This window comes from Pelobates fuscus, chromosome 3, assembly GCF_036172605.1.
Source record: "Pelobates fuscus isolate aPelFus1 chromosome 3, aPelFus1.pri, whole genome shotgun sequence".
NCBI lineage: Eukaryota > Metazoa > Chordata > Amphibia > Anura > Pelobatidae > Pelobates > Pelobates fuscus.
The window spans coordinates 40,056,360-40,084,142 of record NC_086319.1 but is presented as its reverse complement, the minus strand read 5'-3'; the positions used below and the strand labels follow the sequence as shown (position 1 = coordinate 40,084,142).

Sequence of the window (27,783 nt, the reverse complement as noted above, 5' to 3'; positions counted from 1 at the left end):
TGCAGCAAAGTAATATCTTGCTCACATTGTATTATTTTACAAAGTTTTGTGTCATCTGCAAACACTGAAACATGACTTTCAATGCTGTCTTCAAGATCATTTATAAACATGTTAAATAGAAGGGGTCCCAGAACAGACCCCTGAGGGACACCACTTGCCACCTCTGTCCAGCTTGAAAATTTACCATTAACAACAACTCTTTGTACTCTGTTTTTAAGCCAATGTTCTACCCAAGAACAAGCATTTTCATCTAGACCGATTTCCTTGAGTTTGAACACTAATCTTCTGTGTGGAACTGTATCAAATGACTTGGCAAAGTCCAAATAGATCACATCCACTGCAACACCCTGATCTATACTTCTACTTACTTCTTCGTAGAATGCAATCAAGTTAGTTTGACACGACCTGTGCTTCATAAAACCGTGCTGATTATTGCTGATAACCATGTTCTTCTCAAGGAATTCTTGAATATAATCCCTTAATAACCTTTCAAATATTTTACCAGCCACAGAAGTTAAGCTCACAGGTCTATAATTTCCAGGCAAGGATTTTGAACCCTTTTTGAATATAGGAACAACATCTGCCTTCCTCCAATCCTCCGGAACACTTCCTGAAAGAAAAGAATCTTGAAAGATTAAAAACAGAGGTTCACTTATTTCTACACTTAGTTCCTTAAGTACACGTGGATGGATACCGTCAGGCCCTGGAGCTTTGTTTATATTAACTTTCTTTAGTTGCTGCAGCACCTTGTCTTGAGTTAACCAATTACAATTATTCTGCAAGTTTTTAGTAGCAATCATTTGCACATCTATTGCCATGGGTTCTTCCTTAATATATACAGAGGAGAAATAGTTATTTAAAATTCCTGCCTTTTCCTGGTCTTCATTGACTAACACCCCCGTTTCAGTTTTTAGTGTAGCTACACTTTCATTTTTGGGTTTTTTAGAATTTATGTACTTAAAAAATGCTTTAGGGTTGGTTTTGCTCTCTTTAGCTATCATTTTTTCATTTTGAAGTTTAGCAAGTCTAATTGCATTTTTGCACGCATTATTTGATTCCTTATATCTTTTATAAGATGCATCTGATTTGTCCGATTTAAATGCTTTAAATGCCCTTTTCTTATTTTTAATCTCTTGTTTTACTTTTATAGTAAGCCACATTGGTTTTAATTTGTTTCTTTTATATTTATTTCCCAATGGTACATACTGAGAAATGTACCTTTCTAATATTTGTTGGAAGATGATCCATTTATCCTCAGTGTTCTTTTCACTAAAGAGTTTATGCCAGTCAATATATTGTAAAGCTTCCCTTAACTTATTGAAATTGGCCTTTTTAAAATTATATGTTTTAGTATACCCCATGTGCTTTTGTTTTTTTAAGTTTATTTCAAAGGACACTATATTGTGATCACTATTTCCCAAGTGCTCACCTACTTGAATGTTGGTCAAAAGATCAATGTTGTTTGTTAAAACCAGGTCCAGACAAGCGTCCATTCTAGTTGGTGCTTGTACTAGTTGTGACATGAAGGTGTCATTTAACAAGTTTAAAAACCTAATTCCCTTTGCTGAGCTACTAGTCCCTCTGTCCCAATTTATGTCCGGGTAATTAAAATCTCCAATAATTAAAGTGTTGCCCAGATTTGCAGCTTTCTCAATTTGCTCAAACAGCTGTTGTTCCTCGTCAATATTAACATTAGGTGGTTTATAACATATCCCAACCAATAGTTGGTTTCCCTTATTTTCCCCCAAGCAGATATTTACCCATAAAGCCTCCACATTTTCCTCATCGCATTCCATTTGCTTAAGATTTGGCTTTAAATCATGGTTGACATACAAACATACCCCACCACCCTTCTTGTTTTGCCTATCCTTCCTAAATAACATGTACCCATTTAAGTTAACTGCCTAGTCATGTGTCTCATCCCACCATGTTTCAGTTATGCCTATTATATCATATTGTTTAGTGTATGCTATGTAACTGTGTATTCCTGACCTTATAATGCTCCTTTAAAGGGACACTATAGTCACCTGAACAACTTTAGCTCAATGAAGCAGTTTTGGTGTATAGAACATGCCCCTGCAGCCTCACTGCTCAATCCTCTGCCATTTAGGAGTTAAATCCCGTTGTTTATGAACCCTAGCCACACCTCCCTGCATGTGACTTGCACAGCCTTCCATAAACACTTCCTTTAACCCCTTAAGGACCAAACTTCTGGAATAAAAGGGAATCCTGACATGTCACACATGTCATGTGTCCTTAAGGGGGTAAAGAGAGCCCTATCTAGGCTTTCTTTATTGCAAGTTCTGTTTAATTCAGCTTTTCTTATCCCCTGCTATGTTAATAGCTTGCTAGACCCTGCAAGAGCCTCCTGTATGTGTTCAAAGTTCAATTTAGAGATTGAGATACAATTATTTAAGGTAAATTACATCTATTTGAAAGTAAAACCCGTTTTTCTTTAATGCAGGCTCTGTCAATCATAGCCAGGGGAGGTGTGGCTAGGGCTGCATAAACAGAAACAAAGTGATTTAAAGGGACACTATAGTCACCTGAACAACTACAGCTTAATGTATTTGTTCAGGTGAGATCTATAGCTCCCTGCAGCCTTTCACATGTAAACACTGTATTTTCAGAGAAAATACAGTGTTTACATTGATTGATAGGAATACCTCCAGTGGCCGTCACTCAGACGGCCACTAAAGGCACTTCCTATCATGCAGGGCCCTAAAAAGGCCCTGTACACGTCAGATGTTTGAAAATACGTCTGACGTGTTCAGGAGAGAGAAGGCACTGTGTGCGCGCCTTCTCTCTCCAGCCTGTCAGCAGAGGAGGGGGGCGGGCAAAGACCGCGAGCTGAGCTGTCAGTCAGCTCAGCTTGCGGCCGCTCACACCGTGCACATGCGCGGTAGTGCGCTGGGGACTTCAGAGAGCGGCATGAATGCCGCCCTCTGAAGTATGTGCGCATGTGCGGCAAAGCCGCGCATGCGCACAAGGGAGCAATGACGCTTCCAAATGGAAGCGTCTGATTGCTCCCTGCTCGCGCCCGCCTATTTCGTCATTTTGACGAAATAGGGGGCGCGGCTTCACGAGGCTCCCGGCGCTGGAACCAGGTGAGTAAACAGGGGCTCCCTGGAGAGTCCCTTTAACTACTAAATGGCAGTGAATTGAGCAGTGAGATTGGAGGGGAATGAGCTATACACTAAAACTGCTTTATTTAGCTAAAGTAATTTAGGTGACTATAGTGTTCCTTTAAATATAATGTGAGAATTTTTTTGTTCTGATTTGTTTTTTTTTTTTTTTACTTGATAACTATGAATGTAGTCAAAATACTGGCCTATATGTGACTTTGTTTTTCTCTCCAAAGTCCAAATATTTTCCAATTGTGAAGAGCAGAAGATGGACGTTCTGTAGACTCTTCGTTATGTCAACTAAAGAAATAGATCACGATTAAAGCAACACTATACTGTTAGGAATACAAAACTGCATTCCTTCTGGAACTTTAGGCATAGAATCAATCTTTGCGATGGGGATTTTCTAGATGTTGTATGTCCTCATGCAAAGTGTGAGGACGTCCAGCGTTAATTTACAGAGCCAAACTGGATTCCTAACGCTATAGTGGAAATTTGTATACAATTATAATACTGTTGCCAGCACCTCTTGATTAACACAGTAGCTAAATCTTGGTTTTCCAAGAAGAGTTTGTCTACACCAGAATTTTTTTTAATTTAATTTTTGCTGGGCACATTATAACAGAAAAGCTTACAGTATCACGGCAGCTCTGGCAAGCTGAATAAAACATAGCTGAACATAAGGCATTACAGTTGATATGACTGCACATTTTTAGAAAGTTTAAGGATCATGAATAATGCATGAGCAAGCGTGACAGTGTATATAATGATTTAGACATTTATAAAATATAATAAAGAAGAATAATCAGCAAGATTAGTAAGACATATTTAAAGCTAGAGTGCCAGATTTTGGTAAGGCCACAGCGTTATTAATCAGGATCAGCTACACAGCAGCTAACCCCTAGTAGCGAGAACAGAGGGTGTCCGCGACAGGCTGCAACAGATTAATAAGCAAATAGTGCTCTGCAAGATCATATTAATCCCAGGAGCAGTTCATGCCTTTTACCCCACGCCATCTCTTGTGGCTGGCTCGTTCAGTCCCGGTTTGACGCCGAGAAGGGGCCTGCACAGGATGTCGCCTAGCTGTGTGTCCGTCGTGGTGTTATGCTTGCCGGCTCTTTGTACTCGAGTGAGTGATGCCTCTCGCCACAGCATGTCATGGGGGTGTTCTCCTCTATGCTGTCTCTTTTGGGTTGTTTACCGCTGTGGTGTTGTTGCCACTGTCCTTTCCGGCTCCAGCCACTCAGTTGCTGCACAGAGCAAATCCATGCATGTTAGAAGCCTGCCACTTTGGTGTGTAGGGTCAGCGTTGCTTGTAGGAATCGTCATGGTGCTGACTGCCGCCATCTTAGGTAAGCGGAGATGCACTGCTACCTCCTGCCTGTGCCCATCCAGCGGGGCTCGTGTGTATAGGACCAGGCTAACGTGTATCAGGACAGAAACCACGATAGGGCAAAGAGTAAGGGCCAGAACAGGCCTTAAACAGGTTCATATGAGTTCTCATTGGTCCATGTCATCTCCGCGACCTCAAACAGCATGGGGTCGCCTAGATGATGCAGTCCCTTTAAGGGTGTGACATCATGATAAAATGCATTTACAGGGAGCCTTTCATGGGACCAAAGGTGAGCATAATGCTATTCAGATCGAGCAGCCACGTGGAGCATTCGGGCGCCAGGTACACGTAAGTTCGTGACACTGAGAAAGGAGGAGGGCGCACTGCAGGCAGCCAGCCAGCTTCAGGATTTCACCTCCCTGCAACCAAAAGGTATGGAAGCAGCGGGTGGTTAACAATATGTAAATTTAAATTTGTGTGTGCCAGTTTAGGTGTGTGTGTATCTGTGAGCCAGTGTGTATGTGTATGTGTAGGTGTGTGTGTATCTGTGAGTGTCACTGTGTGTGTTTGGGTGTGTATGTTTGTGTGTGTGTTTATGTGCCTGTGTAGGTATATGTGTATCAGTGTGTGTCTGTGAATGTGTATATTTGCATCTGTGTGTATGTGTCTGTGTAGGTATATGTTTGTATCTGTGTATTACATAGACGTGCGCAGCCTATTGCATGAGGGTGTGCACCCTAAAGCACAAACACACCATGCCGCATGTATATGTATGTATATATATATATATGTGTGTGTATGTATGCATATATATATATATATACACACACATACATACACTGCTGTGTGTGTCTGTGTCTGTAAGGGTGCTGGTAGTGTGCTGTGCGTGTGTATGTAAGGGTGCTGTGTGTGTCTGTGTGTGAATTTGTTTGGAGGGATTGCGTGTGGGGGTAGGTGGACAGAAATCCCTTCTTACTTTTTGCCTTGGAGGGGGGATCCTTGCTGCTATCCCTGAGCCCTGGTGGTCCTAGTGTGAGTGAACTCTAGCGTGCAACGCTCCGACCTCGCGAGAGGAACCCTGGGTCCTCTCCTGCCTCCCTCCCTGCCTGTGGGGATCTTTAATCTCCCTCACCGGCCCATGGAGGCACACAGCGCGGGCCGCGGGGATTAGGGTGTGCCCATGCCTATGGTGTGTTACTGTGCGTGGCTACATATGTGTATATGTGCATACATCTTAGCATTAAAACATCAAAACTACATACAAACACACTCCTATCAAATGCCAACACTGCATTTAAACACTACACACGCACATGCACAACTGCATTCAAATGCCAACACCTTACACAAATAGACCCCTTCATTCCACACACACACATACTCCATAAATAAGCATGCTTACATTGCTGCGGAATACGCTGGAGCGTTATAAATGCCAGTAATAAATAGTAATAATAAATACATTCAAACACACAAAAACTGCTCACAAATAAAACCCTGCAAGAATTAACAAATTGAAGATCCCCTGCTGGCAATGCATTGTGGGATATGTACAACAGATGGGAATCTATCATATGGCCACCACTATACAATGCTTCCTATGGGGGAAGTGTTAAGGTGATCGCAGAGCTCGCCACGCATACTCGTTAGGTTACCCCCTGACGGATGATGGTGAAGTCTGACCTAGCGCTCAGAAACATTGGCGGTGGAATCGGGTCAGTGATAAAGTGGTTATAACCCCTCCAGCACCACGGGCTGGGGAGGAGCACAAGGGAGGTGGGCACTAAAGTTATAAGGCTGGTACGTTGTCTCGCTATGTGACTGCTCAGGGGCTAACACTCCAGAAACACTTCTTTAGCTGTCTGATCAACGGGTGAATTCAAAATAAACTCACAGTAACAAACCAAAGTTGGCAGAGTACTGGCACGATCCATTAAGGTGAGGATTATTATTATGGTCATTTATCTAGCACTAACGCATTCCACAATTTTATAAAGGGGGACATTTAACAATAAATGAGACAATTACAAAATGTTACAGGAACAACAGGTTGAGGAGGATAAGATTTGTATGAAATAAGATTTGTATGAAAATAAATATTTTCACATGGCCTCTGTTGATTTTAAATATATTATTGTTTGAGGGTTCGTTTATAATATTAATAAATGATTAGTGCCATCAGGTCAGTTTGAGCTTGTTCGTTTAGCTTAGAATATTTTAAATAAAAAGGTATCGGTATTCATTCTTCATGACACAAAGGCTCTCATCGCTCCACCCACTGTTATGTATATATCTTAGGTCCCTGTAAATAAAAAAAACACAAAACACAATAAGCATAAAAATTTACAATCCCAATATTGTCCATTGTCCTATTTTATTGTAATTATTCTTATTTGGAATAAATTTACAATCCCAATATTGTCCATTGTCCTCTCTCATTGTCTTTATTCTGATTTGGAATAGAATAAATAGGAATTCCTTAGCTAACCAGCAGGTGGTGCATAAATCATGTAAAATTTGTGACCTGGTTCAAACACAACAGCAGCAGCTCAAAGGCGATTGCCCAGAGGGATGCAGAATGGTCCCTGCAGGCCACCGTAGAGGATTCCGTAAAAGACTACAGCTCCCGTGATACCGTCGCGGTGGTGAGGGTGGTGACGTCACCGCTCAACGCAGCTAGCTCCTCCTTTTCCCCTCTCAGTGTTTGAACGCCAGGTTTCGAACGCTCGCTGTCGATCTCCGCTGGCTCCCCTCTGTGCGCGCCGCTGATTGGCTGAGAGAGGCGGCCCGTCCCTAGCTCGGCACACAAGATGGCGGCCAGTGTTTTTTGTACAGTGTGAGGTCGGGGCCTGTGAGCGCCGTCGCGCCGTGCTGTCGCTGTGTGTTCGGATTCCGTCGTGCGAGGAGGACATGTGGGCTCTGTGAGTGCCCGGAGCGGGGGTTACATGCGGCCTGAGGGCTCGGCGGATTCTCTGGACAGGTACCGGCATGGGGGGCAGGGGGAGGGCCGCGAGGCTCTGGGTAACCAGCACCACCATAACCACCACCACAGCGAGGCTCTGGGTAACCAGCACCACTACAGCCAATAACACACAGCCAGGGCAACCACCACAACCACCACCACCACAGCGAGGCTCTGGGTAACCAGCACCACTACAGCCTCTAACACACAGCCAGGGCAACCACCACCACCACAGCGAGGCTCTGGGTAACCAGCACCACTACAGCCTCTAACACACAGCCAGGGCAACCACCACCACAGCGAGGCTCTGGGTAACCAGCACCACTACAGCCACTAACACACAGCCAGGGCAACCACCACCACAGCGAGGCTCTGGGTAACCAGCACCACTGCGAGGCTCTGGGTAACCAGCACCACTACAGCTTCTAACACACAGCCAGGGCAACTAGCACCACCACCACTGCAAGGGTCGGGGTAACACACAGCCAGGGCAACCAGCACCACCACCACTGCAAGGGTCGGCGTAACACACAGCCAGGGCAACCAGCACCACCACCACTGCAAGGGTCGGAGTAACACACAGCCAGGGCAACCAGCACCACCACCACTGCAAGGGTCGGAGTAACACACAGCCAGGGCAACCAGCACCACCACCACTGCAAGGGTCGGGGTAACACACAGCCAGGGCAACCAGCACCACCACCACTGCAAGGGTCGGGGTAACACACAGCCAGGGAGACTAGCACCACCACCACTGCAAGGGTCGGAGTAACACACAGCCAGGGCAACTAGCACCACCACCACTGCAAGGGTCGGGGTAACACACAGCCAGGGCAACCAGCACCACTGCAAGGGTCGGGGTAACACACAGCCAGGGCAACCAGCACCACTGCAAGGGTCGGGGTAACACAGCCAGGGCAACCAGCACCACTGCAAGGGTCGGGGTAACACAGCCAGGGCAACCAGCACCACTGCAAGGGTCGGGGGTAACACACAGCCAGGGCAACCAGCACCACTGCAAGGGTCGGGGGTAACACACAGCCAGGGCAACCAGCACCACTGCAAGGGTCGGGGGTAACACACAGCCAGGGCAACCAGCACCACTGCAAGGGTCGGGGTAACACACAGCCAGGGCAACCAGCACCACTGCAAGGGTCGGGGTAACACACAGCCAGGGCAACCAGCACCACTGCAAGGGTCGGGGTAACACACAGCCAGGGCAACCAGCACCACTGCAAGGGTCGGGGTAACACACAGCCAGGGCAACCAGCACCACTGCAAGGGTCGGGGTAACACACAGCCAGGGCAACCAGCACCACTGCAAGGGTCGGGGTAACACACAGCCAGGGCAACCAGCACCACTGCAAGGGTCGGGGTAACACACAGCCAGGGCAACCACCACCACTGCAAGGGTCGGGGTAACACACAGCCAGGGCAACCAGCACCACTGCAAGGGTCGGGGTAACACACAGCCAGGGCAACCAGCACCACTGCAAGGGTCGGGGTAACACACAGCCAGGGCAACCAGCACCACTGCAAGGGTCGGGGTAACACACAGCCAGGGCAACCAGCACCACTGCAAGGGTCGGGGTAACACACAGCCAGGGCAACCAGCACCACTGCAAGGGTCGGGGTAACACACAGCCAGGGCAACCAGCACCACTGCAAGGGTCGGGGTAACACAGCCAGGGCAACCAGCACCACTGCAAGGGTCGGGGTAACACACAGCCAGGGCAACCACCACCACTGCAAGGGTCGGGGTAACACACAGCCAGGGCAACCACCACCACTGCAAGGGTCGGGGTAACACACAGCCAGGGCAACCAGCACCACTGCAAGGGTCGGGGTAACACACAGCCAGGGCAACCAGCACCACCGTGTGTACCTGGAACAACTACCACCACTGCAGGCTGAGGGTGTAATGAGAAAAGTGCGGATTGTATTTTAAAGTCATGGTAATAATGGACTGCATATGTGATGCATATATATCCATCTATCACACATGAGCAGACCTGCTTATGAACAGTGCAGGAAAGTGCTGCCCTGCAGCCAGTGCATAACATGGGTCTAGATGGGTTGGAGCTGGTAATGTTAGTGGGTGTAATAAGAGAATTGGGGTTTGTATTTCATAGTCATGGTGTAATGGGCTGCATGTGTGGCATAAGAGATCTACCACTGGCCCACATCATAGGAGGCTGTGAGGTCACTTACCTGGCACACAACTTGCAACCCATGCTTTTAGTAAATAAAGGTTAATTTGGTACCACTTTAGTCCTATTTCAAAAAGTGTGGGTTTGGCGTTATCGCTCTAGTAACCGCTATATAAATCTGGTCCTGCATTCAGGATGGATCATTTTTATATACAGAATGGTCAGATTCTATCAGCTAAATCAAGTCCGCAATCTTCATGTGCTCTCCATCTGTGTATGTATTGATATGCCCCCGGGAAAACGTGGTAGACCTGGGAATCTCAGATGTATGGTAATCTATATGCTGCTCATATATGATTTGATTCTGGTAATGTTTTGCCCATGTGTTTTTACAAGTTACCTTGGTTAGTGAAACTGTAGACCAGAGGTAGATTCACAGATGTTGTAGAATTAAATCTCATATGACACTTTGCCGGCCTTAAGAATGGTCAAGCATTGAGGAAGTTGTGTAAAACTTTTGAGTTTTAGCTCTGTAAATTGCCTATGTTTTAGCTCTGTAAATTGGACCGGTATGCTTTTTAGGGCAACATTGGAGACTTACACTGGGAGCTGACCGGACTGGCGCGGAGGAGGAGGGAGCTGACAGGAGCTGCAGGAGAGGTAAGAGCTCCCTGTCAGCCCCCCTCCACTGGAACTGCCAGTGCCACTGGACCACCAGGGAGTGAGAGCCCCCCTCCCTGCCATGTATCAAGCAAGGAGGGGGGACTAAAATAATATTAAAAAATATATAATATAACAAAAAATTTATATTAAAAATAATTTAAAAAAATATAATAATAAAAATGCCCACCCCCCACCAAGGCTCTGCAACACATACACACACTGCATATAAATATTCAATTAATATAATTTTTTTAGGATCTAATTGTATTTAGAAATTTACCAGTAGCTGCAGCATTTCCCAGCCTAGTCTTATACTCGAGTCAATAAGTTTTCCCAGTTTTTTGGGGTAAAATTAGGGGCCTCGGCTTCTATTCGGGTCGGCTTATACTAGAGTATATACGGTAATTTACTGTAAAATTCGATAGTGGTATTTTGCACCTTTTGCGTGTCAGGTATACTGAATTTATGCATTTTAGGTAATGATTGACTATTATTCACTATATTTACTGTTTTCCAAGTGTTATGTATGGGGTGGCAATCTTGGGTAGAAAAAGGCTAACAACATATTTTAGTAGTTTTTAGTATTGACCTTTTGTATATGTTTATTTCCATGGTTACGGTTCGGTAAATTCAATATACCGTATATACTCGAGCATAAGCAGAGTTTTTCAGCACATTTTTTTTTGTACTCGAGTCACTGTCACTGCCATAATACAGACTGGGGGCTGTGTGCTGCAGCTCCTGTCAGCTCTCTCCTCCTCCGCGACGGTCCGTTCAGCACCTCTGTCAGCTCCCAGTGTAAGTCTCGCGAGAGCCGCGGGGTCATAGTGTGGCTCTCGCGAGACTTACAGTGTGAGCTGCACGGACCGGCGCGGAGGAGGAGGGAGCTGACAGGAGCTGCAGGAGAGGTAAGTGCTCTCTGCCAGCCCCCCTCCCACCCCCACTGAACTGCCAATGCCACTGGACCACCAGGGAAGGAGAGCCCCCCTCCCTGCCATGTATCAAGCAGGGCGGGGGGACGAAAAATAAATATAATAAAAATAAATAATATAACAAAAAAAATAATAATAAAAAAATATATAAAAAATGCCCACCCCCCCACCAAGGCTCCGCATCACACACTGCATTCATTATATGCGCACACTTATATATTATATATTCAATTAATATAATTTTTTTAGGATCTAATTTTATTTATAAATTTACCAGTAGCTGCTGCATTTCCCACCCTAGTCTTATACTCGAGTCAATACGTTTTCCCAGTTTTTTGGGGTAAAATTAGGGGCCTCGGCTTATATTCGGGTCGGCTTATACTAGAGTATATACGGTACCTTTGGGCAGCCAATGGTTCATCTTTGCTCTGGATATCAGACTGACCCATTTCTTGAAATAACATTTTATTTTTCATACTCTGAGCTTTATGCAATTTTATCAAACACCTGCTCTTCTGTTACATCACCCCTTTCCACTCTGAAGGGTAACTCAGACAAGAGAGAGACTGGTAAAATAAATTGGTAAAGTAACTTTAACCCCTTCCCGACCGGTGACGGAAATTTTCCGTCAACCTTGTCCTTCAGTTAAGGACCGTTGACGGAAAATTTCCGTCATTTACTAAAGTTAACCCCAGATCGCCGCGATCGCGGGGTTAACTGTGCTCCGGTCTGCCTCTGCATTAGAAGCAGACCGGGAGCACCGGATCGGGCTGTCCCAGCTCATGTGCCCGCTCTGACAGCATGTCAGAGCGAGCACATGTGCTGTGTATACTCACCTTCCGCCTCCCTGCACTTACGGGTTCACTGTGAAGTGCAGGGAGACAGATCTTCACTGATCCTGCCCCCTGTGTAAAAAAAAAAATAGTTAAATCCCACCCCCCCTTCCCCTGCTTTAATAAAATTAACCCCTCCCTGCCAATTGATCACTGACTGCAGTGATCAATTGGCAGGGAATACATTTTAATGTAATCTGATTTATTTTTTTAACCCCTGAGGGTTCATTATTTTTTTTTTAACCCTCAGGGGTTAAATTTAATTAATTTAAATATTTAAAAATTATATATTTAGCTGGGATGGGTGGAAGTTAGTGGGGAATTGGGGAATTTGGTGTTAGGCTAACTAGGGGTTAACGTTAAAAAAACTTTTAAAATAAGCTTTAAAAAGGTTAAAAAAAACTTTTAAAAATGTTTTAGTAACGTTTAAGTAAAAAAAAACAAATACCACCCCCCCTTTACCCAGTCTAAATAAAAATTAACCCCTTCCCTGCCAGTTGATCACTGCCTACAGTGATCAAAATACAGATCACAGTATTATACTGTGATCTAATTTTTTATTAACCCCTAAGGATTAACTTTTTTTTTTTTTTAACCCTCAGGGGTTCAATTTATTTAATTTTAAATATTTTATAATTATATATTTTGCTAGCTGGGGTGGGTGGGAGTTAAGGGAAAATGGGGAATTTATGGTTAGTGCTGCTTACTGCTAGTTAGGGGTTAACGGTAAAAAAAGTTTAGAAAAAAAAGTTAAGATCGTGTAAAATATTTAATAAGAAAAAAAAGTTTAAAAAACGGGTTTTACAAAGTAAAAAAAAATACATTTAAAAATGCTCATTACTACTACACTTGGTACAAGCTAGCGGAAAAATGATCCCACGCTAAGGTTCAAAATATGCCTTTTGAATTACCCTGGGATGTCTTCTTTAAGTAATGGTATGGCTTTATGGGGTATTTGGATTATATAGCCTGGTAAAATACTCTAAAATGGGACATGGACACGGCGTAAAAATTCAGTTTGAAAAAAAAATGGAATGGCTGTGTCTCAAATGTGCCCCTCCGATGTCCGTACATATGGGGGTATTTCTGTACTCAGCTGACATAGCTGAGCAACAAATGCAGTATTATACAGTCGTAACACACATACAATTTGAAAAATATACTGTGCAAATTCACTTTGTGTGCCAAAAAGGCAAAAAACGCTTATTACCATTACACTTGGTACAAGCTAGCGGAAAAATTATCCCACGCTAAGGTTCAAAATATGCCTTTTTGAAATGTGTTCTTTAGGAAATGGTATGCCTTTATGGTGTAGTTGTAATATGTAGCCTGCTCAAGTGCTCCAAAGTGGGACACGGACACATCAAAACCCTCCATGAAAATTCACACTTAAAAACGTAAACTTGTTACGTCTCTTTTACAGCAGTGTAACTTCACAAAATAGTGTCTAGGTCATTCATTGGGCATATTGTTTTACTCTAAAGACTTAGCTGAGCATAATATGTGTCATAGTGGCACATATGAAATGTACAAAATGCCCAGCAAAAATGTAATCCGTATGTAAAAAAATGCCCCGAATTATTTTTTTTACCACATACTTTGGCATATATTGGTGAAATAATGGGGGCATGTTAAGGCACAATATGCACCTTATGAGATACCCTGGAGTGTCTCTTTTACAAATGGTAGGCCTTTGTGGGTTTTTTTTTTTTTTTTGAACAGTCAAACTGCTATAATACCCCAAATGGAAGGCCCATTAAATCTGCCTCTCAAAATTCTACTGTAAATGTTGAAACGGACAGGTCTCCTATATGGCACTGTAGCTTCACAAAATAGTGCCAAAGACATACAATCTATCGTTGTACTCAGCAGAAGTAACTGAACTCAAAATAAAACTTTGTACAGGAATAACACACACCAACTTTACAAAATACACATGAGAAGTTCTTTGTTATAAGTTTGTGTGCCAAAAAACTAAATTTTACTCCAATATTTAGCACAGATTGGCGGTGAAATGGCTACTTAGAAAGTGTCAAGACAACCTCAGGACAATAGTCTGTGATGTCTACTTTATATAAATATATACTTTTGTGTGGCAATTTTATTTTCTTTTATGGCTATTAATCTTACAAAACAAACATACCAAATTCTAAAATCGCTCCACATTAAAAGTTTATTTTACTCCTTGTGCTTTGTGACCTGTAACTACCAAAATAAACTTAAAATCCCAGACACATTATATATATTCTGTAAATCAGAACAACTAAATACATTTATTTTTAATTACTTTCTTTAACCTGCACTAACTAGGCACACAATATTATTGCAAAAACTGTACAAAAAAACACATTTCTCTTTTTTGCATTTTTCTGTATTTTTTATAATAAATAAGCATGTGTATATAAATGTTATATCAAATTAAAGCCCTTTATGTCTTTTAAAAAACAGTATATAATATGTGTCGGTGCAATAAACGAGAGAGATGCAAATTGCAGTTGAACGGATACAGCAAGAAAATGCAAAAAATGCTTGTGTCATTAAGCGTAAGACAAGCTTCTGAAGCTGTGTCCTTAAGGGGTTAAAGTAAAGTAACTTTAGAAACACATGTTATTGAAATGTAAGTCTTTTAATGTGTGAATGCCGTTGGCATCATACATTGCGAGTACCAGTCATAGAATCCCTTGATCTGATATAATTTTTAAAAGCGTATTCCACAAAACAACCAGTGTTTGTTTACGTTATCCAGATCAGTAGCGACTGTCTAGAAAAGTCAATCAGTGAAGTTATTACTGCCATCCAGCCCTCCAAGTTGTTTGACCAGTAGTCAAATGTCACGTGTGTTTGTGTATATCTCTCACAAACAGAACATGCCTATTATTATTATTATTATTATTATGTTGTCTGGTGCTTTCTAGGTAATGCTTTGTGTCTGGTCATAATAAGGTGGTTTAGAGGAAAGTTTGTGTGGTAGAGGCACACGCTGATATGGTATAACCATTTAACAAATCCATGCATTTGCTTAAAAGGTTTCTCTAAGCACCAAATTTATGTTGGCAAAGCAGTTTTAGTGCTCAATTCTGTCATTTAGGAGTTGAGCTACTTTTGTTTATGAAGCCCTAACCAAAACACACCTAGTTGTGACGAACAGTCAACATGGAAAAAGAACAAGTGTAATTTTCAATCTGATATGGAGGAACAGCGTGTTTACTGTTAGAAGTTTATCTCCTGCTCTGTTAATTAAACTTGTATTTCACAAAGGAGGCTCCTGCAGGCTATTAACATGGCATGAGACAAGAAATTGTAGACAAAACACTGTGCTATAAAGGAAGTTTAAACATTAGAGCTCTCTGTACAGGAAATGTGTAGGGAGACTGTGAGTCACATGCAGGAAAGTTGTGATTAAGGGTGTGTAAACAAAGTGATTTGACATTAGTTTTACCTGACTGCAGGGGCATGAGCTATAACCCCAAACCAGTACATTTTAGTTTAAAGGGATACTATGGTCACCACAACAACTACAGCTTATTGCATCTGTTCTGGCGAGTGGAATCATTCCCTTCAGGCTTTTTGCAATAAACATTCTTTTCAGAGAAAATGCAGCGTTTACATTACAACCTAGTGATAACTTCACTGGCCACTCCTCAGATGGCTGCTAGAGGTTCTTCCTTGGTCAGTGCTGCAGAATAAGCAGCACTGCCATTCAGTGTCTCCGCCCTCTGCAGACACTGAACTTTCCTCATAGAGATGCATTGATTCCATTCATCTCTGAGGAGGTACTGATTGGCCAGGGCGGTGTTTGACTTGTGCTGGCTCTGCCCCTGATCTGCCTCCTTGACAGTCTCTGCCAATCCTATGGGAAAGCATTGTGATCTGTTCAGACCACCACCTCTGATGTCAGCAGACAGGGGCAGAGCCAGGAGCGGCAGACTTGAATAAAGGCAAGATTTTACTATATTTAGAGAGGCCGGGGGACTAGATGGTGGTTTTAACACAAAAGGGTCCGTAATAAATGTTTGTGTTCCTGACCCTGTGGTGTTCCTTTAAAAGTATACTGAAATTCAGTTGGCTAAAATGGTCTAAATTTCAATAGGTTTGCACATTTGGCTATTCACAAATAGAGAAATTGCAGTCAAATCAATATTTTGAAATGTATTTTTTTTGTTTTTTCATTCCCTTGAATTAGTGGCGTGTTGCAGCTCCCCAAACTCTAATAACCTCTTTTTGGATAGGCCTTAGATGGAAAAAAATAAAATAAATACTTGTACGGTGTCAGTGAGCTAGGAATTATTTTTATTATCGCCATTTATATCACGCCAACAGATTCCGTAGCGCTTTACAATATTATGAGAGGGGGGATTTAACTATAAAAAGAACAATTACACGAAAAGTTACAGGAACAATAGGTTCTCTGCTCAAACAAGCTTACAGTCTATAGGTTTAGAACTACTGTATTCTGCATTATCAAGTTGGCTGAAGAGAGGAGAACTTTTCAAATCTTGCAAGACCATGTTTTAATCAGATTTTGGTTGGTATAAACGTTCTCGCTCCCCTTACCACTTCTAGGAACAAAAGAAGAAAAAATATATATGCTCACCTGTGACCATGCGCCAACACAAAGTTCTCCCTCCAATTTTTCCTTCTGTGATGTCACTCCTCCCATAAGCAGGGTTAAAGGGACACTCCAGTGCCAGGAAAACAGTTTTCCTGGCACTGCAGGTACCCTCTCCTTCCCACCACTCATCCCATGTTGCTGAAGGTGTGAAAACCCCTTCAGTGACTTACCTGCTGATGTCCCTTGGCTTTCAGGTCCGCCCACGCTCTTCCCCCGCTGACGTCATCCGGTGGGGGAGACCGTTCGCGCATGCGTGGCCACCGGCGGGGGAGACCTAATGCGCATTAGACCTCTCCATAGGAAAGCATTGAAAATGCTTTCCTATGGGGAATTGAGTGACGCTGGAGGTCCTCACACAGCATGAGGATGTCCAGCGACGCTCTAGGACAGAAAACCTGTGCTAGAAACCAGGAAGTGCCCCCTAGTGGCTGTCTAGTAGACCGCCACTAGAGGAGGAGTAAACCGTGCAATGTAAATATTGCAGTTTATGAAAACTGCAATATTTACAGTAGCAGGGATAAGAGTAGGGGGAGTTGGCACCCAGACCACTCCAATGGGCAAAAGTGGTCTGGGTGCCTGGAGTGTCCCTTTTAAGGGAACGCATGCACATTGCTGTTAGAGGTAGAGTACCAATCTGGGTCATTTTTTTTATTTTTATTTATTATTATTTTTTTATTCTGTGTGTGTATTGGGAGTCTGTCTTCAGAACAAATTCTGGTAACAGACAATTATGTCCTCCCTTACTTCCTCCTGCACTGAGGAAAAATGTAATCAGAGAAGGATCACGCTACAGGGAGTAGCACTTGGGTCCAGCATGTGATTATATTTTGCTTTATTTTATTTGTTTATATTTTTATATGCCAGTAAATGCTACTTGAACCAAAAGCTACGTTTAAATTAATCAATATCAAATCACTGAAGTGGTCATGATGCTTGAAGTAAATCTATTTAAAGAAAAACGCACGCATTACAGACTGCCGGGAGTTACTTGGCGATGTCCCACAGTAAGTAGTAAACTGCTTTATTTTTTTTATTTTTTTACTAAATAAATATGGTTTACAAAAATCCAAGTGTCTCTATAGATTGAGATCCAGGTATGTTGTCAAGTCATACTAAAACAATTTACTACTTACGGTGTGACAGCACCAGGGCAGCTCTTTGGTACCAATAGTTCTTGTAGTGTTGCTTTAAGCATGTGCAGATTACCCACTAAGTGTGACAAGATGTTCACTGTTGAGTTAGGAATAACTATTGAGTGACTTAAAAAATAAAATAAAATGTAAGTTCAGTCAAGTATTGCACCTTTTGAGTTGGTCCATAAGGTGCAATGAACTTCTTTATTTAAAAAAAAAAAAAAAAAAAAAAGAGCATGTTTACTTTACAGCTGAAACCAGTCTCTTTCAGACTGTCAGTAATACATTGTAAAAGGTTGCAGAGGTGACACAGAAATAAATACTGGTGCTGAGAATTTGTCTTCCTGTACGTGAAAATCTAAATATTTCCCCCCAGATATATGCTCTGGGGATTTTAAGCGGTTTCTGTATCAAGTAGTAATATAGCTTTCCAAGCACCATAACCACTATAGCTTATTTCTCTAAATTTTGTCAAACTCTTTACAAGCAGTTTGACAAATAAAACAAAAACTGCTCATGGCAACTGAAGCAGCCACATGGTGGTGATGTAGTTTCACTTTCTCATTATTCATTCAAGATATTGGTAAGGGCAAGTAGAGTTTTTAGATCTCTGCAACGCTTATAGTTGTTGTATTTGATAGGGATCGACCGATATTTCCTTTTTTTTTTTTTTTAAAAGAGATGCACAAAATATACATGCCAGTCAGAACTTTTCATGTTTTCAAGAATGTGTGTAGTGGATGCAGTGAGTATTTGATTAGTGAATGTGTTTGTGTAGTGCAGGGATAGGCAACCTTCGGCTCTCCAGATGTTGTGGACTACATCCCCCATAATGCTCTTACACACATAATGCTGGCAAAGCATCATGGGCTTGATGTGCCTAAAGTCTATATCTTGATTTTTAAAGGGCCTACGTGCATATTATACCATAGTGCAGAGGTGCCCAAAAGGTAGTTCCCTGAATGTTTAAAAATACAGCTTCCATGATGCTTTGTCATTCTAAAGGCATGCAAAGCATCAAGGGACTTTTAGTTCTACGTCTGTTGATCTACCTTTTAGGCAGCCAGCCCTGGTGAGTAAATAAATGTTGGGGCCCTTAAATATGAATCTAAATAACGGAGAACTGGTTATGGAGGCATACTATAGGGAGTACGGTGACACAATATAAGTAGTGAAACTGTTTGCCTCTTTTTGGAGAGATAAGAAATGTGAGTCACTTGCTCACATAAGCTATCTCAATCTTTAATATCTGTCAAGCTGCCTGTTTTAATGTGCAGGAGCATTGAAAGCTCTGTGTATATCTTCAGTTCTGCTTGTAGCAGAAGTTTCTGGGACAGCTGTTACCTGAACTACATCTCCCAGAATCCTTTTTATTGTACTTTCTGATAGCATATACAACAGTGTTATTACAAAAAACAACCCACTATTTAGGAGGGGCAGAAAAATGTGGGTCTGTGAAACCAAATCATGTCTGTTGAACTACGGTATATAATTTTTAATCTTATTTTGTTTACTTTATAGTGGTTGCGGAGTTAAAAAATGCAGAACAAACATTTATATTCATCGGGAGCAGATGAACAGTCACCTACAGAAAATGATGGTAAGGCTTAATCTTGGTCACTTTGTTGTATTTTATCAGTTCCCCCAGTGTGTGTATCTTTTGCCTTTTCTTAAAGGGACACTATAGTCACCTGAACGACTCTAGCTTAATGAAGCAGTTTTGGTGTATATAACATGCCCCATGCATCCTCACTGCTCAATCCTCTGCCATTTAGGAGTTAAATCCCTTTGTTTATGAACCCTAGTCACACCTCCCTGCATGTGACTTGCACAGCCTTCCATAAACACTTCCTGTAAAGAGAGCCCTATTTAGGCTTTCTTTATTACAAGTTCTGTTTAATTAAGATTTTCTTATCCCCTGCTATGTTAATAGCTTGCTAGACCCTGCAAGAGCCTCCTGTATGTGATTAAAGTTCAATTTAGAGATTGAGATACAATTATTTAAGGTAAATTACATCTGTTTGAAAGTGAAACCAGTTTTTTTTTTCATGCAGGCTCTGTCAATCATAGCCAGGGGAGGTGTGGCTAGGGCTGCATAAACAGAAACAAAGTGATTTAACTCCTAAATGACAGTGAACTTGCAGGGGAATGATCTATACACTAAAACTGCTTTATTAAGCTATAGTAATTTAGGTGACTATAGTGTTCCTTTAACGGTGCTTGTGTGGGTTACATTGACATCCACTGATATTTGCGGAACCTGTATTCCATAAAATGGCAGTGGATTCCTCTACAAAGGGCAAATGACATCTTATCCTTTGAAACATGTTTTAATGTTCACAGAAGTTATTTGGGCATTAATTAACTGCATTCTGTTACAAGTTATTTATTTTTTAAAAAAATATTCTTTATTGCCACAGCAGTGTGTGTAATATGTTTGCCGCTCAGAGGGGAAACTTTAACAAATTACAGTTCAGTATACTTGTAGAGATGAGTTTACTTCTGTCTTAATGGAACACTTCAAGCACCATAACCATAATAGCATGCTGTAGGGGTTATGGTGCTCCCCATTGCAAGTAGTCAAACAATTTTAGAATGTATTTCCTTTTTTTACCCGGAGTTACATAGTAGTTACATAGCTGAAAAGAGACTTGCGTCCATCAAGCCTTCCTTACATTTGTTTTTTGCCGTTGATCCAAAAGAAGGCAAAAGAACTGTGTTCGGTACTGCAGGGCTTTGCTTAGTGTCTTAGAACAATAAGCTCCTAATCCAACCTCTGGCCCAATGTTGGCTGTAGTGGAAACATGAGGTGGTTCCCATGTAAAAAGTCAAACCATTCTAAAATGGTTTGACTGCTTACAATGGGTGGACGCCAGGATTCTTCTTGCACTATGACCACTGCAATGCACTGTAGTGGTTATGGTGTTTGTCGTGCTCCTTTTAATGGAAATGGATTCTTAGTGTGCTTCCTATCAGTGAGTTACTTGGCAGTGCTTAGTATCATTTGTACCACTTATTTATTATAGTAATGTTAAAATTGTGTCACTGTTGGGGGTGAAACTGCTGCTGAAGTTCTCCCACAAGGGTGACCCTGATACTGTTGTCTATGATGAACACAGACTGTATTTTTTATGTAAAACTACTGTGTAACACTAAGAAAAAAGTGGAAAAATGTTACTTCGACTTCTGTAAAATCTAAGCTGTTCTAATATGTATTGCAATCTGATTTTGCAGGTGAAGACAATAAAGATGTTAATCGGACCCTTGTTACAGCTCCCAATCCATCAGAGAGATGTCCCATATGTCTGAACTTTCTCACCCAAGATGTTGGTTTTCCAGAAAACTGTTACCATGCTTTCTGTGTTAACTGCATTCTTAAGTGGTCTGAAGTAAGTGGAAAGAGTAAAAATGGCAAATAATTACTTGGTTTTTTTTTTTTTTTTTCGAGTAAATAATCCATTAATCTTCATAGTTTATTATTGGCATTTATCTATTAGAAATAATGCATTGAGACTAACTGTCCGTTGAAATTAAAATCTGAAGCCAAACTGGGTGTGTGACAGAGGGTGAGGTGTGGTTTTTTTTGTTTTGTTGATTAGTAGTCTAATTTTAGGTTTGTTTTTATAATAACCTATGTTTTTTTTTTTTTTCTCTTGTCCATTTAACAGACATCAACCTCTTGCCCTGTTGACCGCAAACCGTTTCAAGTAGTCTACAAAATAACTCCTGCTGATGGATGTACAAAGGTACGTATTCTTGTTTCAGGCTTTGCTTTTGATCTCCGTTCTATATGCATTTAATATGTAAATCCCTAATAACTACAATTGCTGGACATTGCTATTCGTGTAGTTAGTACTCAATTATTTGTCAGTTGTCACAGTGAGAAGATAATTTTCCATTGTTCTTGTACATGCTTCATATTACACACATTCTATGAAATTCTGGTCTTGTTCGGTCGTTAATGTTATGTGACCGGCAGTAAAGACTACACTTTTATTCTGACAGGTGGCTGTGACACCATTTTGCTAAACATATGTGGTCATATTTTATTAAGGCCATTGAGTGTTAGTGGAGCATTATAACTGGTGAAAAATTTACATGAGGAATTGTAACAAATTAAATATTGATTAACAAATAAAATGACTGGTACAAGCAGCTAACTTTCTGCCATATACAGTACAAATTGGTTTTAAAAATGAGTGAGTTCCACAGATTGTTGGATAATACAATTTCTAAAGTATCATTAAATTGCACCCATGTCTAGGTGTCAAAACTAGAGAATTGTATTCATGTAAATTACATCTGTTAATGTGCGTTTAACTCCTGTTCACATGGCAGGTGAAACTTCACTATTGAGCTGTTTAAGACAATAATTTAATACAATAAGATTTTTAGTTACATTAAAAAAATATATATATTTAATGAAACGGTTTGCTATTTCAGTACATATTTCATTCTTGGTTTAGCAGACTTTCTTCTGCTTAATATTGGCTCTTTAAAATTCATACCACTTGGGAATTGATTGATTGGTTGGGAAAATAAATCTACAGGCGCTAAATGGAACCTTTCTTTCCCTCATTAAGATCAAAGTAAAGGCAAGAAGGCCAAGGGAGAGGTGCTGCTGCAATGGCAATCAACGCTATTCCTTCTGCTGTGTTAAAGCGAAATTCCGGTACAGGTCCGTAAAATAAAATCTAATCCTTTTCAATTCTTAGGTCTATAAGCCATACCACTCCATGGCTTATTTTTGTGGACCTGTAGAAAGTAAAATCTGGTTCATTGATGAGGAACAGGGGATGGTGAATAGTGACAAGTCCCTGGGTGGAGGGGAAAGTGACGTTTGATATATATTTATGTATTATTGCTATTTATAAAGCGCCAACAGATTCCGCAGCGCTGTACAATTAGTGGAGAAACATACAATATACACAGACAAATACAAGAGGTAAGAGAGCCCTGCCCGTAAGCTGATATCTAACCATTGGAGCTCTTTTATACAAAGTGCTTGGCTAGATGGCCCGTGAGCTTACAATCTAAAGGATACCATGGGGATTTGAGACAAGAGGTAGCAGGGGAAGTTTGGAGGTGATGGCTGAACGAGTTAACAGAGAAGCAGCTATTGGTAAGATGTTAGGGGAATGAAGAGGTAATTAGGTGAGAATCTCAAACAGCTGGAGGAGCATACTATATATTTAGGGGGAGCTTGGGTGGGTGGGAAGTGGGGAGAGAAAATGCAGTCTTTCACTGATTTGAGTGAGGCCTGAAGAACAGAGAATGGGATTAAACAGTCATATGGAGGTATTTACAACTGGGGAGGAGAAGGGGGGGGGGGGGGCAGGTGAGGGGTAGAGTATTCATGTGTTTTATACTATTAAAGTTTAGCAACCAAATTCTATCACCCAAAATATTAATAACTGTCTACATGAAATATTGGTCAGAAACATTAAATGACTATAGTACATACTGCATGCACAAAATATTACAAACTACAGGTAAAATGGTTCCAAATCTATAGTAATACATGAGAATGTTAGCAATACAGGAGGTGGAGTATCTTCCAGCTTCAGTCAGTACCTGAGAGTGGTAGGTGTTTCACTGCAGGATGGAAAATGCAGTCTTTCACTGAGTTGAGTGAGGCCTGAGAGTGGTAGGCGTTTCACTGCAGGATGGAACATGCAGTCTTTCACGGAGTTGAGTGAGGCTGTATATTTTTTATTTTTTTTTCTCCTCTGCACCTTCATCTTGTTTCCACACTCCATGCCCTGGTTACTTGGTCTGATAGGAGCCACATCACTGTTATGCACATATCCTAGTCCTCTGTTGCTCATGTGAGAACAGCTCATTACAAGGGGTGGCAACAAAAGCCAGGTTCATTTTCACATTCGGACAAATTTGTTTATATTTTCTCTTCTGTAAAACACACCCATCGCATTATCATCAAATACAGCCACACTACAGTCATATTGCATTTATTCATTCCTATTTTAGGGCATAATGTTTGACAAGTATGTATTAACTGAGATTTATTTTATTACAAACAGAATGGATGCAAACAAAGAATTTTCAAGTCCGAACGCCCAATTAAGCAAGCTGGAGAATAACCGTAAGTTTTCTTTGTGTTTGGAAAATGTAATTGTCCTGTTTCTACACAAATTCACAGTACTATTAAACAGTATTTTATGAATCGAAAATGTCTGTATATCTTCCACATTGCATATATCGTCAATACACTGCAATATCGCGAAAGCGGTTACCTGAATTATGAAGGGATTTGTACATAGAGAGAGCAGAATCCTAGTGTGTACCTTGTATAGTTGTAGAATCATGCAATCGAGTGGGGTTTAGTGATATAAGAAAATCTGCTTCTAGTGAGAGGAGTGTATGGCTGACTATTAATGTAGAACACTAAGTACATGATGACAAGAAATGCTCTTGAGCACTTCTGTTTTAGAAAAAAAAAAAAATTTGTATTGTTTGGAGCTTGGTGTGGGAAGTAAGGTCTAAGGAACAGGGATGGCAATAAGACCGTTATAAAAAAGGTATTTACAACCAGGAGAGACACAGAATGGAGAGAGGGGGGCTGGGAGAGCAAACATTCGTTATATACAATTAAACAAATTGCTTGTTAAATATTTAATTTATAATGTTCAATGTTAGTCACATGGGGTTTTGTTTTAATAGTTTGACAGATATTGTGCATTTATGCATTTTTATTTTAATGCACTTGTAGGATAGTGGAAGGTCACTTGTGATGTTACCATGGTCAATGATCAGACTGTGCAGTATGCTTTCATTTGGATCCTTCCTTTGGTTGGCTGCAGGAAAGACTCGTGTCTGTCCAGTTCCAACCTTTTTAAGTTCTTGGAGCTTTTAAAAGCACTCTTAAGTTATGAGGGGGGATGGTAATATTCCATTAAAACCAGAATACCCTGCACTCGGGTCCTGCACATATACTCCAGCCTTCCACCAAGGGGGCGCTCTGTGTGTAGGATGGACACCGCTGAATCCACCAATGTAGGATCAAAGAAGAGAAACACAGGCAGCACTCCAGGATATAGAAGGTGTATTTATTTGTGGGTTCACCACCTAACCAAAATAAGTGCAACGTTTTAATGCATTGATTAAGGCACTTATTTTGGTGAGGTGGTGAACCTACAAATTCACCTTCTATATCCTGGAGTGCTGCCTGTTTTTTTTCTTATTTGGTAATATTCTATTAGGGAACTGTTCTTTTAATTTTTTTAATGAGGCAGTATAGTCTTTCTTTCAGGAGCTTCAACTTTAGGAGTTAAACGGCTGCAAAATGATTTACCACCTTAAGTTGATGAGCCAGCACACAGCTTCCTGACTTCCTTCCTCAAAGTGTGGGTGGGCGCTGATGCTCTGCCTATCATTGGGTGCTGATTTAGAGAAATGCTACATACTACTTAAGTTATGTGGGTAGGAGTGTTTCTTTAAGAAAGGGAAAACCTTTTTTTTTTCTTACATAAATTGTCTGTGCAATTTGTTTTAACCAAACTGTTTCCAAAAAGGGTTATTGGTAAGCAACCTTAAAATTATTGAGGTTTTGGACACACATTTTGCAGCTACCCATTTTATCCAGTATTTCAAAGGTTTATTAAATTTAAAGGCACACTCCAAGCACCATAACCACCATGACAATCTGTTATGTTTATGGTGTCAGGAGGGTCCTGGCACCCTCTCCATGTGAGTACTCAAAGAATTTGCAAGTGGTTTCACAACTGATCTTGTATCTGTCCAGCATTGAAACTGATATGAATTCTATTTATTTTGTAGGATGCATTACAATGAAAGAGAAACCGGAGTCTGAAATGGAGGTAATTAATGTAAACCAACTGCAAACCAATCTGACACATGAAAGAGAAATGAAAGTATAAATTAGACTTGTGCAAACATTAGTTTGAAGCAGTTTCAAACAAATTTACTCTACGGATACAATTCAAAACAGTTTGTTTGCCAAGTTTATTCAGACGAACTGCTTATTCCTAATTTTTGCACATGTCTAATATAAATGTCTATGTTGTGTTGTCCTGTTAATGTGTGTTCTCTTTATTTTAGCAGATCAATGTGTTAAAACAGACTGCAAGTTAATTTATAAAATTTACTTTTTTTTTTTGTTGTTGTTTTCCTCTTCAGTTGGAAGTTGTTTTTTAATTTGTATTCAATTAGAATAATTTTGCCTTACCAAACTATATGCATTTTCACTTCATGTGCAAATCAAAACCTCTCATTTGATGGCATATTTTGACATTTGCCCAAAAGGAGTTGTTCGTGCTTTGCAATTGTTTATACTGACTTAGTACATATATTAAACATTTTAAGTGTGACAAGTAAGTTACTGGGTCAAAGGCACACAAAAAAAAACCTCTGTCAAACTGTTCCAGTGCTTTGACATAAAACTGAGGGAAGATGCTTGGGTCGTGCTGCAACCATAAGCACTAAAGCCGGTTATGGTGCTTGTAGTGCCCCGTTAAAGGTGATATATGTATTAGTGTATGTTTGCATCATTAGTCAGCCTGGATTGTCAATTTTTTTTAAACTAAACTTAAATTTTTTTTTTATTATTTTTTTTTTAATTAAAAACCTCTTAATAGGGATGCATGGTCTGTTTGCATTTGTTTATGATACTATTTTTGTATTTTTTATTTATTTTATTATTACAGTTCAAGATGTTAAGCTTGACCGAACATTGTAATACTAGTGATTTCATGGATGTATGTCCACTAGATGGCCTACCTGGGTTGCCCCATGTCAGTATATGGTAAGTCTTTCCATACTTTTCGAACTTTGTGTGTGTCTCTCTCTGTGTAAATGGACAATTAAAGAAGCATTCTCTCTTTGGTTTTAGTGACCTTTCCGAAGATGGTGAAACCGATTTAATACAACAGAAGAGGGCGGGACTCAAATATCTTAGGCCAGCAGTAGTAAGAAAATCGGAATAGTAAGTATTTTCAAAGCTGTGGGTGAATGTTCTTTTCTACAAAAAAAACAACAAATTTAGATTTTATTTATTTTTACACTTTTTGCTTCCACACTCCACTCCTCCAACCCCTTTTTGGGATTTATCTTTTCCCTGCTCTGACCTTTTACATAGTCCTTTTCTCCTATTCTGACCTTTTACATAGTCCTTTTCTCCTATTCTGTTTCTTCCTCCAACAGGGGTGGTCATACATAAATACTGTAAATATAATTTCAATTGACGAAAAGGAGAAAATTGTCATGGCAAGACCATTGTGCCAATCTATCGTACTCGATGGTGGCATAAGGTAGTCCAATGCATTGGTTAGAAGCTGCTGCCAGCTGGTTTTATTTTATTTTATTTTTTGGCCAAAGGTGTAGGAGTAAATGTTGAAATCCCAGTAGTAATCCTCTGAAAATTAATGGCCACTCTAGCCGCTTAAACTTGTATGGCTGAATTGTGCAGCAAAATAGCTTTTATTTTTTTAATAACCCATTTAACACCAGGCTTGGGCAGGACCCTTCTTTCTAGAACAATCTGTATGCGTTTATTACTGACAACGGTGAATGAAAAATATACACTTGACTTGAATTGTGTAAATTACACCAACCCCTTCTATGCTAGCCCAAACTTATCTTTTTATTTGTAGCCACGTGTCTCTTTCTGCTGCAATTGAAGCACTCACTCCCTCTGTAGCTACGTCTATCTTGGATGAATATGTCCCTCCATTATGCAGTACTTCCATAAGGAACCAAGGTAATTTTTATTTATTTTTCCAGTGGAATTTCGCAATACATTTTTCATACTTTTTCAAATGCTCATTAATATCTTTTCTTCCATTATTGAGCAAAGTTTGGCATAATATGTCTGTCTGTCTGTCTTGTAGCTGATAAATCAAACATGGTTTTTGGATTTCACGAATAAGTCTGACCCCCCCCCCCCCCCCCCGGTTGTTATTCCAGTTCCTGCATGCATAAACATAGTTCCTCTTTCACATGTATTTCTGTAACTACATTAGACATCTGGCCAAAATTATATATTTTCTTCCTACCTTCAGAAT

General features: G+C 40.8%; 1 protein-coding gene across 2 annotated transcripts in view; it reads left to right on the top strand.

The window, feature by feature from the left end:
* The first annotated feature begins 7,159 nt into the window (after positions 1–7,159).
* The window catches only part of SCAF11 (SR-related CTD associated factor 11), a 32,994-nt gene continuing 12,370 nt past the window's right edge, over positions 7,160–27,783 (top strand). For both annotated transcript variants that reach the window (XM_063446949.1, XM_063446948.1), the window contains exons 1-10: positions 7,160–7,438; positions 19,265–19,343; positions 20,978–21,132; positions 21,412–21,489; positions 22,327–22,421; positions 23,785–23,846; positions 25,541–25,581; positions 26,428–26,525; positions 26,613–26,705; positions 27,373–27,479. In XM_063446949.1, the coding sequence (XP_063303019.1) occupies positions 19,283–19,343; positions 20,978–21,132; positions 21,412–21,489; positions 22,327–22,421; positions 23,785–23,846; positions 25,541–25,581; positions 26,428–26,525; positions 26,613–26,705; positions 27,373–27,479 (790 nt within the window). In that variant the 5' untranslated portion in view covers positions 7,160–7,438; positions 19,265–19,282. The remainder of the gene's footprint in view (positions 7,439–19,264; positions 19,344–20,977; positions 21,133–21,411; positions 21,490–22,326; positions 22,422–23,784; positions 23,847–25,540; positions 25,582–26,427; positions 26,526–26,612; positions 26,706–27,372; positions 27,480–27,783) is intronic.